At 36.6% G+C, this 17,294-nt stretch overlaps 1 protein-coding gene across 2 annotated transcripts in view; it reads left to right on the top strand.

The window, feature by feature from the left end:
- SLX4IP (SLX4 interacting protein) overlaps positions 1–15,701 on the top strand; it is an 81,423-nt gene extending 65,722 nt beyond the window's left edge. Inside the window, exons 9-10 of one of the 2 annotated variants that reach the window (XM_069787569.1) lie at positions 12,253–12,359; positions 13,857–15,701. In XM_069787569.1, coding sequence (XP_069643670.1) covers positions 12,253–12,359; positions 13,857–14,673 — 924 coding nt within the window. In that variant the 3' untranslated portion in view covers positions 14,674–15,701. The remainder of the gene's footprint in view (positions 1–12,252; positions 12,360–13,856) is intronic. The other variant, XM_069787570.1, reaches the window with a different exon arrangement.
- The last annotated feature ends 1,593 nt before the right edge of the window (positions 15,702–17,294 follow it).

Genomic DNA, 17,294 nt, shown 5'->3' with positions numbered 1-17,294 from the left:
TTGACCCTTGAAAAAAAAGGTTTTCTTCTACTCATTCAACTTAGTATTTTTTTAATATCAAGCAGGGTGTTTTTATTATACTAAATGCAGATTTTATTATCTTGATTCCTAGGTTTGTGAGTATCCTTAAATGTCAAAGGATCAAGCAAATGTTTTTCTCTCTCTCGGAATAAAAATCTAACTGCTTTAGAAGTACTTTTCTATTTTGAAAATTATTACTTTCTTGGTATTGTCTTGAACACTACTTAGATGCTTTAGGTAGAAAATCCTGTCTCTGCTTTTTGACTGAGAAATAATGATATTTTCTTTTTTTTCTTGCTTAAGTATCTCTTATAAGATATCCAGTTCCCCCATTTGGTATTTTTAATCTTTCCATAAAATAAAAGATGAGAATTTTCTTTAGTTTCTTTCACATGATTCTGTCTAGTAAGGAGAAGGCAAATTAAAAATATAATGTTATGGACTTTAGCTCGACTGTTTCAAAATTTGATCTTGATCTATGGAAACTCCTTGTTTAAAAAAATTATCTCTTAGTGGGATCATAACCTATTCAATAAAGTCTTGGGAGTTTGCTTTACTTACAGATGCAGTACTTGGGCATAGAACTGGCTGGAACAGTCAGTGTAATATGTTGGTAGGAGAGAGTAAGATAAAGTTATCCCTAAGCCATCTTCCCTGATTTGAAAAACTAACAAGATGTGAACAGACCCTCAGCAAATGTTATGGAGTATCTTTTTAATTCTTACCATTCTAATTTAAAGGGTCCAGTCCAGACTGTTGATCAAGAGTTTCTACAGCACATTAGTACTGAATTTATATACTCCAATACTTTGCCAAACTGGGGGAGTGTTTGATTGCTACTGAGAGGTAATTTCAAGGTTTTGGCACTCCGTAAGTAGAGGCTAGGGATCTGCACTTTGTGTGTGTACTTTTCTCTATGCAATTTAGCAGCGAGTATGCTTGAACTCTAAACTAGGCTACAAAAGACCACCCAGAAGACCTTTTCATTGAAATACTCCAGTGTATTCTGTCATGGGCTAAAAATGAGGCATATGTTTTGTTTTCCTCTGTATGTTGTTTGGGTTTGAATAATTTCATAACATTGCATGCAAGTTCTTCTAAATGTTTAATCAGCTCATGCCATTGGTTTTGAGGGCCTATCTGTGTTTTATAAAAGGAGTTGACTATATGTTGATGGAGACTTTGCCACTTTTCAGTGTTGCTGAATGTCACTGCGATTAACTTAGTCAAGAATTAACAATCTTTTTTTTTAAACTGCTTTTATGCTGGTTTATGGTTTGGGTCAAGCTTTCATTCCTGAGTTTCTGTCAAGACAAGTCAGGCTCAATGCCCTGCTTTCCCATTACTTGGAACCAGGTTTATGTCAGCCTGATACACATTTCTTTCACTCACTGCAACTCTCTCTTTCTTCACCTACCTTCAGCACTTTATTCTTTGCCATTTCACTGACTTTTAGGCTAGTGTCTGTATCTCTGAAATAGACTGCTTAAACGAAGAGTTTCAAGGGATGTAGCCAGATCCGAAATGAAATTCTTCTGTCCTACATCTTAGGAAAGATCATAATTAGATTGCTTTTGAGATATTCACAAGTACAAACCTTAGCATCAATTGCTGAGAGAAGCAATTTCAAGCCTTCTGTGATGCATCTTGTAAGACCAAGGAAAAGGTGGATTAGGCAGTCTCTGTCAAATTAGCTTTAAGCATAAACTAATAGAAGATTTGAGAGCACTTCTAAGGAGTAGAGCTGAAATAAAATAAAATAAAACCTACTGATATGTAATCTTCTATTTTCTAGAATCTATTTAGAAGCAGGTGTTTCTGTGGTCATATCTAAAGATCAGGCTGCAGGCAGTAATAATAATTATGGAAGAAGGGAAATCTCTATTAAAGAAACAATACAGCAAGTTATTGAAAATACATAAGCAAATTGGAAATCTCAAGGAAAAGATGGAAGAATAGCCTGGCTGGTTAATGCTAAGTTTAAACATAAAACCATTGTTTCCTGTTTTGTCAAACTACATTTGTAATCTTGAATACTTTTATCTTGAAAAGACGACAGTTTTGGGAACATGGCAAAAGAGGAAACCCAGGGAAATATATAAGAGCTCTGGAGAGATTAGTCATCTTTGTCAATGATGACATTTTCTTGATGATTATTATGTAGAGAGCTAAAATGGAAAGTTGGAAATGGGTTATCTGAAGAAAAAGTAGAAATGGAAATGGGTGGAAAGCTTACTGGAGGCTTGTGAGCATTTGAAAATGTGCTAACAATGGAGTATTCATTGATAACCACATTGGCTTTATACTAGAATCTATGAGAGGAAGGAGTTGTAGGGAAAGCATGAAGGAGGTTAAGCTAATGATGATATTAAAGTGGAAAGTCGAAATTACCATTCATGTGAAATCAGAAAAGAAAGTGGGGAGTAGGAGATCCTGTCTTGATGAAAAAGATCTCAGGGTTTCCACCGAGCCTTCTTAAGTTACAGAGAATATTATACAAAAATAAAGATTCTTTCCCAAACAGAATATTACTCTTAAAAAAGCCAACCAAACAAAAAACCCTGCATAGGTACACAAGGAGAAGAAAAGTGTTAAAGATATGCCCAGTGATTTTTAAATCCCCAACAGAGAACTAACAGCAAACTTTTTAAATCCCCAACAGAGACATAAAAAAGCACTGTTTCATCTTCTTCATACATGTCTGACTTTATAAATTGTGTCATTGTAACAAACTTCAGGTACATTAGAGAATTCTCTTTCTTAAAACTCATAAGAGCATAAATGACATGATTTGCTTGGATTTTGATCATGCTGGGAAGAGGCTTCTGGTTCTTTCATGAAAACATGTACACTTGGCTCTAATTAACAGGAGACTTTTAACATTAGAGTATATGCTGCTGGAATAGTGTGTCTATTGGAAGGTAGAATGAAAACTGTATTCAGAAAGCAGCAATTTGTAAAGATCAGTAGAAGACTTTATGTGGAATTTAGTTATCTTAGATACTTAAAAGAGTATTTTATTAAGTGATATCAGATTGGGTAGGGGAAGAAGGAAATGCTGTGAAATACGATTGCACAATTCACACTGTGTAAGTGCTAATCTTGGCATGGCACTCTGTGTGTGTGTGTGTATATATATATATAAAAAAATTAGAGTTAAACTGCTGTAATGGTGGGCTACTACTGAAAAGGTCAGTCCACATCCCCCTCTAGTTCCAGCTACATATTCCTTTCCTTTCTGGTTACAACGGAGCAAGTGATTCTTCAGTTGAGAATGAATTAGTTCATTGACTTGATCCAGCAGAAAATTATTTATTTGTGAAGTTTCTCTGTTTTTTATTGGAGGATTAGCTTGCTGTCATGTCAGTTCACTGAACCAACTCATCCTGTACCCGCACAGTTGCCAATTGTGACACAAAAAATGTTGCAGGAGCACGTATCTAGGATTTGGATGAAGAGAGCAGGGCCGTCCCTTTAGGTAGCAGCTGAGTTACCCTGGTTTGGAAGTAACATCCAAAACACACATTAATGTTACATTTTTTGTAATACTTGTTGATGGCTTTTTATTTCATTATCCTTTTTTAAATTTCATAAAATCTAGTTTTCATGTGCTTTCAGATAATATCCTTAATTTTTTTCAGTCATTATAGGAAACATAGCTAGAGGAAAACAATATTAAGCTGTAGTTTGGTAACTACTAACCCTGTATGAACAGGGTTCACTACTTTTTTCAAAAAGGTAGAGGCGGAAACTGCAGACTAATGATCCCTATCCAAATACCACATAGTGGAACAGGTAAAGAATTGCTTTTCTCCTTGGTGAGTTTCACTTCTGACATTTCAAGCTTCTATCACTTTTTTTCTACTCATCCTTTGTATTCTGCTCAAGCTGATGCAAGACTGATGATACTGAAACATGCAGTCCCTCCTGCCCTCTTTTCCCTTCTCTTAGCCATGCATTTTTGTCCTTGGTGTCTGTCAGTACTGGCATGTGTGGGGAGCTGGGTTAATTCATTGATCCCTCTGAGAACCAGGGGCTTTTTTGGTTTTGAGGGGGTTTTTTTTGTTTGCATGGTTAGCTTTCAGCTGGATGACTTTAGTCAGACTTATTGCATGGCTGCATAAACGCTAGTGTTGATACAAAGACTTGGCAGGACCGTGTGTTGGGTAAGGGTGAGTTTTCCCTTTCAGTGTTAGGATAGCTTTAAATTAGCTTGAATCATAAGACTGCTTTCTCTGAGAAACTACATCACAAAGTAATGATACTAATGTCTTTGACTTGGTCATAAAGAAGAAAGCTACGGCAGTTTTACAGTATTCCCTTTTGTCTCAGCTGTCTGGCTCTTCTCCTTGGAGATTACCACTCCTATAGCAGAGTTTGCCAAAAGGGCTGTGTGCCTGCATCTCATCTTGCTGCATATCACAGTCTTGTGAGTTCATGCAAACCAAACTTCCCTGGTTTTTAAGCTGGTGCATTGAATTGCTGGTGGGAGCAGCTGGGGTGGGTGTGTGTGTGCTCCCTTCTGCCAACTCTGCAGTGGGGGCAGGAACCTCCTGCAAAAGCGGAGGGAGGATACCTGAGAGCAGTAATGTGAATTGCCTCAATGAGATTTGTCTGAACTTGTCTTACTTTCTTCTTATAGCTTACAAACTGACTGATTTATTTTCTGCATGGCAAAAGTCTAATAGCTGTCTGCTGTTTGTTATATTAATGATCCAGAGAAGTGGACAAATGATGAAATGAAATGTGACACAATTATTTCAATTAGCTAAGACTGGAAAAGGCTGTGGAGAATTTCAGAGAAACCTCACAGAGCTGGGTAGAGGGGGGCATTAGGACTGTAAATGAAAATCATCTGTTGATAAATGCACAGTATTTTTACTGAAAAGAGCAATTACAGTGTTCATGCATACTGGTGAGTGAATTAACTGTACAATCTCTGGAAAAAGGCCAAGATATTGCTACAAGGAACTGATGTGAAAATCTTTGTTCTGTAGCATTATTTATCTGAAAAGCAGACAGAATATTAGAATATATATGGAAAGAAATAAAAAGTATTACTTAAATTGTCTTAAAGCCAGTAAGTTTAATACATCTTCAATAAAAGATTATGTACCTCTCATTACACAAAATCCAGATGAAGGATAGCAGAAATACAAAAGGTCCTGTTACTGCAGTATAAATGATTAAGCACATAAAATGATTTCCATGTGAAGCAATCTTCAAAAACTAGGGACAAATTGAGTAATCTTTTACTGATTTTGGTAGTTGCTTCTCATATGAGTGCTCCAGTTGATTTAAATGTAACTGCTTAGCAGCATTCACAAGATCTCATTTGTCAAAGCCTTGTGGTTATTTAAGATATTATCATCTGTCATCATCCTTTCACCTCCCTCATTTTCCTCTCTGCTCTCACTCTCTTGCTGTCACAGCTTATGCTGGTGGTTAATGCAGATTTGAGCTAAGATTCTGGACTTTGCACTGGATGATGTTCTTTCCTTTCTGCAGACTTTGAGAGGATGGGCACCTCCAGCAAAGGTGCAGAGTGGAAGGCTGGCAGTGATAATGTTTAAAGCTACAGTGAGCTAAAGGTTTTATTTAGCTGCTGTGTATCTGTGAGATTTTAATGACTCTAGAAGTTAAAAAGGTTTAAATTACTTCAGGTTTTGATAATAAGTCTCTGTATTCCTGTTGGGCAAAGAATACTTGATGAATTTATTTTTTAAAATTGTTTTAAAGAGCAATCCTTTCCTTAGCCTTCAGCAGGAATCTGTTACGACTAATAGGAATTTCATAACTTGACTGAACAGTAAGCTGAAATATATGATGGTAAAGTTCATGGAAGGATTTTTGAACAATTTGTAATCATTTGAAATTATTTGGAGGGACAGATCCCCAGTGTGAGCTCAGAAATCTTGGGGGCTTTGGGAGTAGTGGTGTCTGTTTTGGAAACCAAGCTAAAACATCGACTAAGTTGTTGAACAGCAGTTATCTCCTGGGCAGTGCAGTTCTGCCTGTTTTACATATTTTGCTTCTGTATAACCAGCAGATCAAGAGTATTAGTTATTCTTTCCAAGATCTCCTACAGTTGTTAAACACTTGTAGTTGTATAAAGAGAACAGTTGTTTTTTAAAATTGATGTATTCTTTTCCAGATTTTTTTTCTGTAAGAATTGAAGTTTTAAGTATATATCATGTACTATAAGTAGTGTTCTGTTATGTCACATAACCCATGCTATATCTGGAAAGATAAATACAAAGCTTACTTCAGTATTACTAATAGCTGTTTAGACATCTGTACTGGTGTCCTGGTTTCAGCTGGGGGGGAGTGAATGAGCGGCTGCATGGTGCTTAGTTGCTGACTGGGGTTAAACCACGACAACTGGTTAACTCTGATATCCATTTAGGTTTGGTAGGCAGATAGAGGATTCTGTCAGACTGTTAAAAGCTGTAGTACAGGATTGCAGGAGTGCCTTGCTTTTTCAGATATTCATGTGACAATTGAGTAGTAGGTTCCTTCCCTCATGGTTTTAAGTTGGGGAAAGGGGTTGAGCTCCACATAAAATTGCTATCTTCTTATTTTATAAAAAAGTCTTTAAAGTATAAAACGTGTATCTCGCATGCATGTCCTCTTTCATAACTACTGGATGCAGGAACCTTAAAATTGATGGGAAAGGCTAGCTAAATATGCATGCTTTGAAGACATTGGTTTTCTTTAAAAAAAATAAAAATTCAGCGTTAATACGCTTTACATTTTTCTTCAGTGTCATTGAGAGAAGTTATTTTGGTTGAAAAGCTATTGTCTTTTTGTCCATTTCTTATCAGTGGACACTTTCTCTGAAGATAGAATCTGAGTCTTGTAGCATCAGTATATGAAATCAGAATGATTAATAGCTCAATTACTTAACATTAATTTTAACGCTTTTTGCCTTCAAGCAAATACACAGCATGTATCATATGCTTCTCAGTAGGTAAATAAATTGTTTTTTTCAGGAGCACCTTCTGTGGCTTTAGAAAGTGTTATCTGCGTTCTTGCAATCTGTGTTACAAATGTGTATCAATTTTTAAAAAGGCCCCCGTGCAGCTTTAGTTTTTTTATGAAGTATCACATTTTATTTGTTTTATGCCATTTGCAGCTTATTAGGAATTTTTCTATTTTCTATTATCTAGCAAGTGTTCAAATGCAAATCTAGAGAACTCTGAATTTCCTACATTCAGGATAGTCTGGGATTCCTGCTATTTGTAAAATATGATTAAAATCCACACAAAAGACTTCAAAAGCAAGAAGGCATTTTCCTCATAGAAGTTATTTGCTTTAAGCTAATCTGATGATGCTTTGGGGACCTTTGGAGTTGCCAGGACTTATGTTATCGAGTGAGAAACCCGGGTTCACACCTTGCATTTTGAGAAAGTGGAATGTGTGTCACAGGGGCTTGTAACAGATTGGGCCAACTCTTGGACTAAATAGTACAGACCATAGAGACTCTTGACAAGCAAAATCTTAATAGTTAAGATCCATAGTGTCAAATCAAAATGAATTTTGGTAGTAGATAATGAAGACTGTACTGATCCATAAGTTAGATTTTGCTTTCTGTGCTAGGACACAGGTAGGTTATACAGTTCTGCTTCTCACTGGAGAGATGGACTTTTCTCTGGTTGTTTTTCTGATTTCAATCTTGAAAAGAATGTCTTTTTCAAAACCATCAGCATTCCTTAAAAATACCTATTTCAAATTAAAATTCAGTACTCCCATGTCTAACATAGAATGATCCTTAATGTTTTTTACTGGAACTTACTGACATATAGAGCCGGACAGTCCTTTTTAAAATGTAGAGCAATAGTCTGCAAGTCCAATCAAGGAACTGTATTTCAGTTTGAGAATAATATCCATTTCTGTACTTGGACAACATCTATGAATGTTTTATGATGTGGTGGGAGTTCCTAAGTAGAATTGCTAGGACAGATACATCACTACATTGGAAACGCTGAAAAATTTGCATTGTGAAATTGTGGGAAGCTTTTCCTTCATGTGGGATGGGAGAGGCCAGAAGACTAGACCCAAAGTCCTGTCTCTGTCAGTTTTCTGTCAGTTAGATGATAGTATCTGATTTGTCCTTCACTGACAAGCCTTGTCACTTGCTTTAGGAGCCCTTTTCCGTTTATCAGATTGGAAAGAGTCCTGTATGACCTCTCTGATCTGCCAATCATCTACTAGAACAGTTTTGAGACCTAAAGGTTATCTTAGATGGTTGAGCTCATGATACTACTTAGAGTGACATTAAGAGAAATCATGCAATTGCACACTCACATAAAGCTCCCCTAAATAACTGTTTCTGTCTGATTCCTTTTACTAATTTTAATTTTATTCATTTGTGGATGCCTGGGATAATACTTTATTTCGTTGCTTTGTCTACATTATTATATTCAGAGTCCCCTCCCGTATGGCTCTCTGATACTAAATTTGATTTATTGGACCCATTGATGTTTTCCATTAAGTATTTTTTGATGAGCAAGTTGAGCCACATTGATAAATGCAATTCAGAAACAATGTGTGTTTTTTTTATTGTGTGTGGTGGGGGGTTTTTTGTTAACCAGACACAAAATTTAATTATCCCTTAGTGTTACTTTATTGGTGCATAAGCATGTGCAACTGTTATCTGAGCATAGTAAGAGACAACTAGAAAGTATGAAACAAAACAAGAGGCAGGAAGGGGGGCGGCATTGTTCACTTTGGAAATTTTTCTTTCAGCCCAGCATCCCAAACCCTAGACTGAAAGGAGAAAAAAAAAAAAAAAAAAAAAAAAAAATCAATATTTGTATGAATATTATTGTCAGGCTGAAAAGGCCAAACCTTTCACTCTTCTTCAGGATAATGAGTTGTAAGGATTCTTCACAAGTGCACATCTATGAGTAGTTCTTTTACAGGTATTTAATGCTGTATTGCTGAACTCAGCTGTCCTGGAGAGAGCTGCAGATGACAGTCACCACTTTTACATTTCTGAGGGCTTCTTTTTCATTTTGAGTGAGATAGTAAGTTGATTAAGATATAAAAGACTGAATTTTCAATTTTATAAGCCTTAGAGCAAGTATAGTGTGTGCCTAACAGTCATGTTTCTCTGTAGGTCTTAATAGAGTGTTTTTCCCAGACATTTCTTTGGATAAGTACTAAGGATCTTAAAATCGGGTTTGGAGAGGCCAATATTATGAGCAGGTAGGGTAGTAAGACTTTGTAAGCTTAATTTCTGCAGGCCCTCCTTTGCTGAGTTTTAGTGACAAAAAGGGGTGAGCTTACCCTAGGATTTTAAGAGCACATATTTCTAATAGAACTTGGCAGTTCAAGGGCTAAAGAAGCATTTTAATCTTTCATGCCCACCCAGTCTCTATACAAATGTAAATATGTCTGTCTTTAACAATTTGCCAAGAAATGTGGTTTTAATTTGTTAGCAGCAATCCCACTCCCTGCAGCAGTTTCAGAGTCAAGTCACAAGTCTGGCGGTGCTTTGACGTTTTTCTCTGTCATGGTGTCATTGTTTATATGATGTCTGCTTCTGCTGTCCTCCTTTTTATGCCTGGAATATTTTTCTTTAATTATTTCACTGCCTAAAAGGAATTTGGGATTACTAGACAGGATGAGAGCAGATTAGCTTTTTTTCTTTCTTTAACAAGTCCTGAAGTTCCCATAGGAAATAAATAGTATTCCCAAAACAGACAGTGTTTTTTTTATTTTTTTTAATTAACTAAAATTATTAAGTCTAATAAAGAAAATAAAGGAAGTATCACCAATAATGGCTAAGTGTTTTAGTAGTATATGGAGTGCCCATTGTTGTTATTTATGACTCTCTTTGCCTTCTATTGTGGACTTATTCCAGCCTTAGGGAGTTTACATCACTCCTAATAGCAAAAGGCTCTCTGGTTCCCACAGAGTCTTTCAAAGACTGACTCATATGCCTTATGTTAATTGTTCAGCTCTCAAAATACAGCACTTACAGGGTGTGGTTCCAAGGGGAAAATCTACTGTACTTAGAGGGCATGTTCAGAAGTGTTTCACATATAAATCATTCTGATTTTTAATTTTTTTAATGCCTTAACCCTTTTCTGTCACTGCTTCATGTGATAAGTTATTTGAAGAGAAAATAAAAGGTTGACGGTGGCATAGTGAGGGAATGTGTTAGCCCTTCAACTCTGGACCATTAACTCCAGTCTGACTCAACTCACAAGTGACATGGCTTCGTCATCTTAGCCTCTCCCCAGGGTCTGCTCTTCACACCTTAACATGAGTGTACACTCCAGGCAATGATCATGCACTGCTCATAATCAGATGTAAGTTTGAACTGAGGTTTATTGCTTATCTGCAGTAGTGAGTATGTATGGACAGGAACTGTCCCCAGTTCTCCTCTGGATTTTGTATAAAGTGCTACGTTCCACCCATTGCTTACCACATCTACAAGAATTGCCTTTGCATACTGGCGATCCTGTCAGTCTGCTGTGTTGATGGCTTCAGCTGAGGACTGAAGACGATTTAATAGAATTAGCCTTACCAGTTACCATAAAGCAGAACAAGGACAGTTCAACTGCTTCTGCTTGCGCTCCTGTTCTCTGACCAAGTAAGAGTGCTCTCCAGCTGCTTTCATGCAGAATGATTGTGCAAGATCATTCAGTCTGACTTGTATGAACATTACTGGAAATCAGAACAGTTTTTACAGACTTTACAGTTAAGAGTCTGTGCCTTCTCTTAAAATTAACAAAGCTCTTGAGTATCTTAATAATATTCCTTTATTTAATAGTTTACAAAACATGAAAATGTAGTTAGTCACATTAGGGGAGTCCATACCTCTAAAAAAAGTAGAAGCAGCAATTAATCCCTCAGATTAAACTAGTTAGGCTTGATTTCTGAGGTTGAAATCACATTGCACGTATGTCCCATGTGTTTTCTGCCTACTATTAACACATGTGTTGCAGCATTAGTGGACAGAACTTCATGCATCTATCAGTACACACACAAAAACGTTTGCGTAACTTGCCTCTGAAAAGAGGGTGCAAAACAGCTGTAGTTTTTTAAACTGTCGAAATGGCTTTATTTCTTTGCCTGACTACACTTTCTGCTTACAAAACAGGAAGTTGTTTTCATTGGCTTCCTTTTCTGGAAAGAGCAGTGAGGTTTACCCCCTCTCCTTTAAAATAGAAATAAAAATAAAAATGGGCAGGGCTTAATCCCCTAGAAGTGGCAAGTTCCTGAGGGGTGTTCCAGGCAGCGGTAATGTACATGCTTTGGCCTTGCACCTCCACAGTCTTTCTCGACTTTCTCCAGTTCTTTTGTACCACCTGGCTCCAGTGTGCTAGCTTTACAGTGCGGAGCAAGAAATGGTATAAATAAGCACTCCCTCCATTTGATGAGCCCCATTCAGCAGTTGCATCATGCAAAAAGCCTCTTCTCTTCTTGACTTTGCAACATTTTTTTCTCTCTTCTCCATAGCCTCAGAGATAATACTTTTTTAAAGTATGTGGTAGTTAATAGTGAAGTCAGCAAATGGCCCTTCTCTCAGTGAGATTGTTTCATTGTGAAAGGAAATGCTCACAGCTTGAAGAAAAAGAGCATTTTCTTTCCCTCCCTCTCACCCCAATCTTGTATTATATAAAGCCATGGTGCTTCTGTTAGCTGAGACCAGAAAGAACTCCCCTGTTGTCCTGTAGTAGCCAACCACTACAAGCTGTGAGCATTTGAATGTTAGTAATAAAAGTTTTAACCCTTGCCTTCTTAAATGAGCAAATAATACTGTATATTTTTTGTAAGTATGGAAAATTATGGGAATTCTTCTGAGAATAAGTGTATAGACCACTGCGCCAGTCAGTCTCTTCAGAAAAAAAGCTGACAAATATGCTCCTGTCTGCAAGAGAGATTCCTGGCATTTGTCACAGTTTGAGCCACAAAGATGTCAAATATTTGCCAGCAGTTTCCTCAGATGGTTTGGAAAGCTGCGTCCTTTATGTTACAGTCTTTTTTGTTTGCGGTATATTTTAGCATATGAAATATGTTCGTTGGGAGTCTGAAAGGAGAGGGAACTGACTAGACTCGCAAATATTAAAAGATTAAAAATAATGCTGTTTCTCTTAGACTGCTCAGATCAAAATAATAAAGAACATCTGTAAGTCTTAGTATTATAAATGGAGTTTTATGTTGAATAATCATAGCTTGATGTGTCGTGTTTTAAACCTGTTTTTTCTTTTGGAGCAGAAAGAACTTTCCAATGGGACGTCTGAATATTTTACTGAATCTGTGGAGAACAAGAAGGTTAAGATTAGTCTGAATGAACAAATAAAGCAAGACATCTTGAAAGAAATGTATGTCACTATTCTTTCTAAGGTGTTAAATTTATAATCTGGTAAATTTGGGTAAATAGCCTATGTAATAACATTTCAAATCATATAAACTCCTTTACAAAAGATTATTTTAAATTACTAAGAAACTACTACTCTAGTATGAATAAGCACATAAAATGATCATTGTTGTTTTGTACGTCATGAAAAAAGCTATTACAACCCACATAGATATCTCCCATAGCACTAGGCAGAATCAAAATAGGGTGTTTTTTCCTTGAATGAAGCTCTGAGCCAAAATAAATATGTGATGTTTGGTGAAAAACACTTTGCAAATATACTTTTTGTTCATTTTGAGAGTCTGCAATGTACCACGATATTAGGCTGGATCTTTGGTCATAATTAAAGAGTGTCCTTGGTGTAGTGGATGGGGAGGGTTAGTTGGTCAGCCGAACATTTTACTGGTCCTCTGCTGTGCCAGGATGCCATTCTTACTTGCACAAGTTGCCAGTAGCCCCAAATCAACTGTGGAATCAGGGATTTGCTGTGAACCCTGGCAACTTTTCTTTTTACCCATGTTGTCTCATCTGTGTTGTCTTTAGAAATGAGATTAGATTTGGAAGTATGCCAGCTCTACCTATTTTGGAAGAGCCCTCTTTCTGAAGAGTTAGATATGCCGACCTGGGAACTGCTCGGCATCAGCAGAGCAGCAGAAAGCGGTCTCAGCATGGGACGATCTATAGTAATATCTTTAGACTCAAAATCTTACATAGGCAGCTTCAGTACCTGTGCATAAAGTTCATCTTGCAGCCTATGTGAAATCTAGATTTGTAGGTAGCATGCTGCTAAGGAGTGTTTATGTACTGACACTCTATCAGGTCCCTTGTGATCCCATTTTCCTGTAGAATTCCATTTAGAATGTCATCTACTTGCATTACCTAAGTCCTTCCCAGATGAACGGGCTTGATACTAGATGAGTAGTGGTTAACTTTAAAGTAATGCTTTGAAATGTCCTGGGAAAAATTCCAGAGGAACATTCTAAAATAGAGATTAGAAACTCTCACACAGAGATGCGTATGCTGCTTCTCCCTGCCTGCCCCCCTCTATTCTTTAGATATACATTACGCATGTGAATATATGGGAATGGTTTGAAATCATTTAGGCACTTACGAAATACTATTTTATCTAGCCAGTTTGGGAAGGAATTCAATATACTTATGCTGTGTTGACCTTTAACATCTGTAATGAATCCAGTTCTGCCTCTTGGAATAGAACGTGAACTCCTTCATGGCTTAGTCATTAATAAATAGGGTTCCCCTAGTGCAGTGGAAATCAGATGGATAATGCTTGATATTATCCACACTAGACAAACATTACTGCTTGTCAAGATGATATACAGGGTTTTTTTCCACATTCAGAAAAAGGGTTGCCATAGTGGTGTTTCAGAGTTTGTAAGAAGGGCAGATTGAGGCAGGGAAGATTCTTTTTTAATTAAAAAAAAAAATATCCTTTTTATTGCAGTGTGAAAAGGACAAAACCAAGGAAAAGTAGCACAAGCAAACCTCAAATCAGCAAGGACTCCAAGAAAGTGTATCTTGGCTCAGTGGACTCGCAGACAGGGAACAGAAAGAACGACTGTCAAACTTCTCTCAGTCCTCAGTCTGAAGTGAAATGTAGGAGTACAGGACTGCTAAAGGACTGCATAAATACAGCTGAGAGCAACTTGGAGCTTCCTGTTTTAGAGCTGGAAAGTTATGTTAATCAGAGACAGCCAGATGATGTTAGCAGCCAGCAAAAACCTCACTCTGTGGAGTGGTTGAAGTCAAGTTTTCTAAGTGAAAACCCTCCTTGTAGCTCTGAGTCAGCAGCGCTAGGTCCAAAACAAAGTCAAGAAGTGACCAAAACAGAGGCTCAACAAAAGAGCTGTGGTGCAGAAGAAAAGTTAAAGCATTTCAAAAAAGTATCCTCTGAAGGGACTCCTTTAATTCCTAGCAATACAGAAATGAGCAAGCGCAATGATGATTGTTCAGGTCTGTTCCTGGAGGAGAAGACCCCACTTAGTTCCAGTTTGTTTTCTAACAAAAACATGACAAAGACTGTGTCTGATGAGGAGTCACTAGCTTTGAGAAAAAACCTCTCCCGGCCTCTTTCTGTGAGAAACAATATGGTGCAGACAAGCCAAAATGAGCCAAGCGCAACCACTGAAGAATTGCCTGTGATGCCATCATCTTGTTTAGAACTGCAGCCTGTATCTTCAGAGAAGCTTATCCAAAAAAGAAAAAAAGAAGTTGAAAATGGTCTCAGGAAGTTAAAACTGAGAAGGCTTAAGAAGTCATAAAGTCTGAAATATTACCTTGATGGCATGGGTGGACAGCCAAATTTGCATTTGGAAAGCATGTGCAAAAAGTAGGAAGCAATTCAAAATAATGAAAAATAATAAAAATACAAAGTCAAAATTAGATGTAACTTTTTAAGAAAATTTAGTTAACTAAGCATCTTAGTCATTGGGAACTGTAATGAAGGTAATTCTTTAGTAATTCTAAGTCTTTAGGAATTAGACATTTATGTTGTATGAAGCACTGTAATGTTTGTAGAAAGAAAAATCTCATAATATTTACTAAGCAAAATTTTAGATCTATCGATGTTTTAGTATTAAAAAGTCATATCAGCTGATGACAGCAAACATTAACACTTGTGATCTGTTAGCAGCTGCAGTTATTCAGTGCTTTGCTTGTTTCTTTATTTTAGTAAAAATTAATCCTTTCTCTGTGTTAGGAAGTTCATGATTTATTCACATGATCTTTACAACAGTAAGGTGAATTGAGATTATTTCAAATAAATCTTTAACCAGGATTTAATGTTGCTGATAATTTAAGGCCTACCTTTTCATTGAGGTTTCAAAATAACTATAGTTTCTGCTTGTGCAGTTTTGATACGAACGTTTATTTCTAACCAGAGTTGTGGATACAAGTGATCATGCATTCCATCTTTGGAAAAAATGAAGATTGGTTTTATATATGTGGTCACCTGGATGTGTGCAAACATTGCTATTGGGAAAAGTTCATACATAAACATGCATATGCATCTTCACGCATTCATGTTTCAAAATCAGGTGTTGTTTGTGTGCAAGGGCAACACACTGTTTAGCATGTGTTAGTAATACCTGAGTTATTTGTTATTTTAAGATAGAGGTAATTTTTAATTGCACAGTGCTTTTTCATGCTGCTTTTGTGACTTACATGCTGCTTTTGTGACTTACATGCTGCTTTTGTAACTTACATGCTAATGAGCTAAAGAAATGTAACTTTTTATTTCATGCTTATGTTTTTAAATGTTTAAAATAAAATTATAAGCAATTTTCTTTGATCATTCTCTTAAAATCAGTGTGGCCACAGACGTTTTATGTGAAGCATTTTGAAAAATCTTACTGACAAATACTTAACAACTGTGGATATCCTCATTTAGGTTAAGAAGAAGATTCACATCCATCAGCCTTAGAGTTGATACTACAATTCAGGTCCTCATGAGAGTTAGCAGCTTGGCAGTTGACAGCATCTTTCTGCTATAAATAATTTCTGCTTTTGCTATAAATGAAAAAGATCCTGTGTGCCTGCTAGAAGACATTTTCTTTTTTCTTTCAGCCTGTTTCTCACAGTGCTTTGCAGTAAGGTTGCTAATGCTTACCAGTCTTCAGGCTCTGCACAAAGGTCTTTCCTACTAACAGCAAAACCCAGGCTGCAAATGAACCTGGGTTTGGAGGAAGAATAGCCTGAGGTATGTTTACTGTTGTCTTTTGTATGGACTCGAGATACTGGGCCAGGAAGGGAGTAAAAAGCACCTTTTGGATCAACTTAAAAGAGGTATAAGTATATTTAATTAAGTATTTATCAGAAAAATAAGAGTAATTAAAATAGAATAATTTGATAGTTTATATTAAAGTCTTAGTGTAGATTTTCTGAGTGGCTTCTTTAAGTTCTCACAGTGAATAAAAACTGATAATAAATAATATACATAAAATAATAATATAAATAAACTGATAAAAAATGGTACAAGCATATATTCTAGACTGCAGTTTTAAATTTCTGTTATTTTTACTTTGATTTTCCTTGGATGTTTGTGATGATGTTCTTGGTTGTAGCAGGTACCTGCGGGAGTGGTTTAGATGATTATGCAGTAACAGCCACATGCTGAGTTTATAAAGTCAGTTCAGTTACTTCTTTTCATTTCGTTCTGGTTAAGAAAAAGACCTTATGCATGCTTTTGCAAACTGGTGAACACACTGATGGTATCTGTGAAAATTGTGGATGGTCTTGAGCAAGGCCTCCCCAAGCTATTATTGCTAACAGTTTTGGATTCTGAAGCTTCCTTTCCTATTGCCTCTCTCCTCTCCTAATCCATTTCACTCAAGTATTAGAAACCAGAGGGCAACCACATATAGTTTGTATCATCATATATACTGTTGTTATATATAGTTCAACCTTAATTACAATTTAGTTTTAATCTTAACTGAATAACATACCTGCATACACCTTACAAATGAATGTCATACATTTATAGGGGGCTTGGGTAGATTAAACCATTGTCTATGTAGATAAGAACACTTGATTCTTCCTTTAGGCTGTTTTGTTATGTTGGTTAAAATGCTGTTTTCCATCACCTCACTGATAGCATGGGAACATCCTCCTTTTAAAACAGTCATCGTGCAACAACAAGAAATGTAGGGCTAGATCAAATGAAGGTGTTAGAGCCTAGACAGAAGAAACAAATACAAGCGGACTTCCTCAAAAGTGCATAGTTGCATCATTCTCACTGTAATTACTGACTTCTTAGATTCCTATGCTCTTTGTAGCTGTGTATTTAGAGCTTAGTTACTTTAAAAAGTTGTCTCTTGGATCCTCTCAGAAATGCAGTTATTCACGGAAAAAAGCTTTGAATTCATGGTCATTTCTGGATTTTAGA

This window comes from Haliaeetus albicilla, chromosome 7, assembly GCF_947461875.1.
Source record: "Haliaeetus albicilla chromosome 7, bHalAlb1.1, whole genome shotgun sequence".
NCBI classification, from domain to species: Eukaryota; Metazoa; Chordata; class Aves; order Accipitriformes; family Accipitridae; genus Haliaeetus; species Haliaeetus albicilla.
The sequence above is the reverse complement of the archived record's forward strand: the minus strand, read 5'-3'. Positions and strand labels throughout refer to the sequence as shown.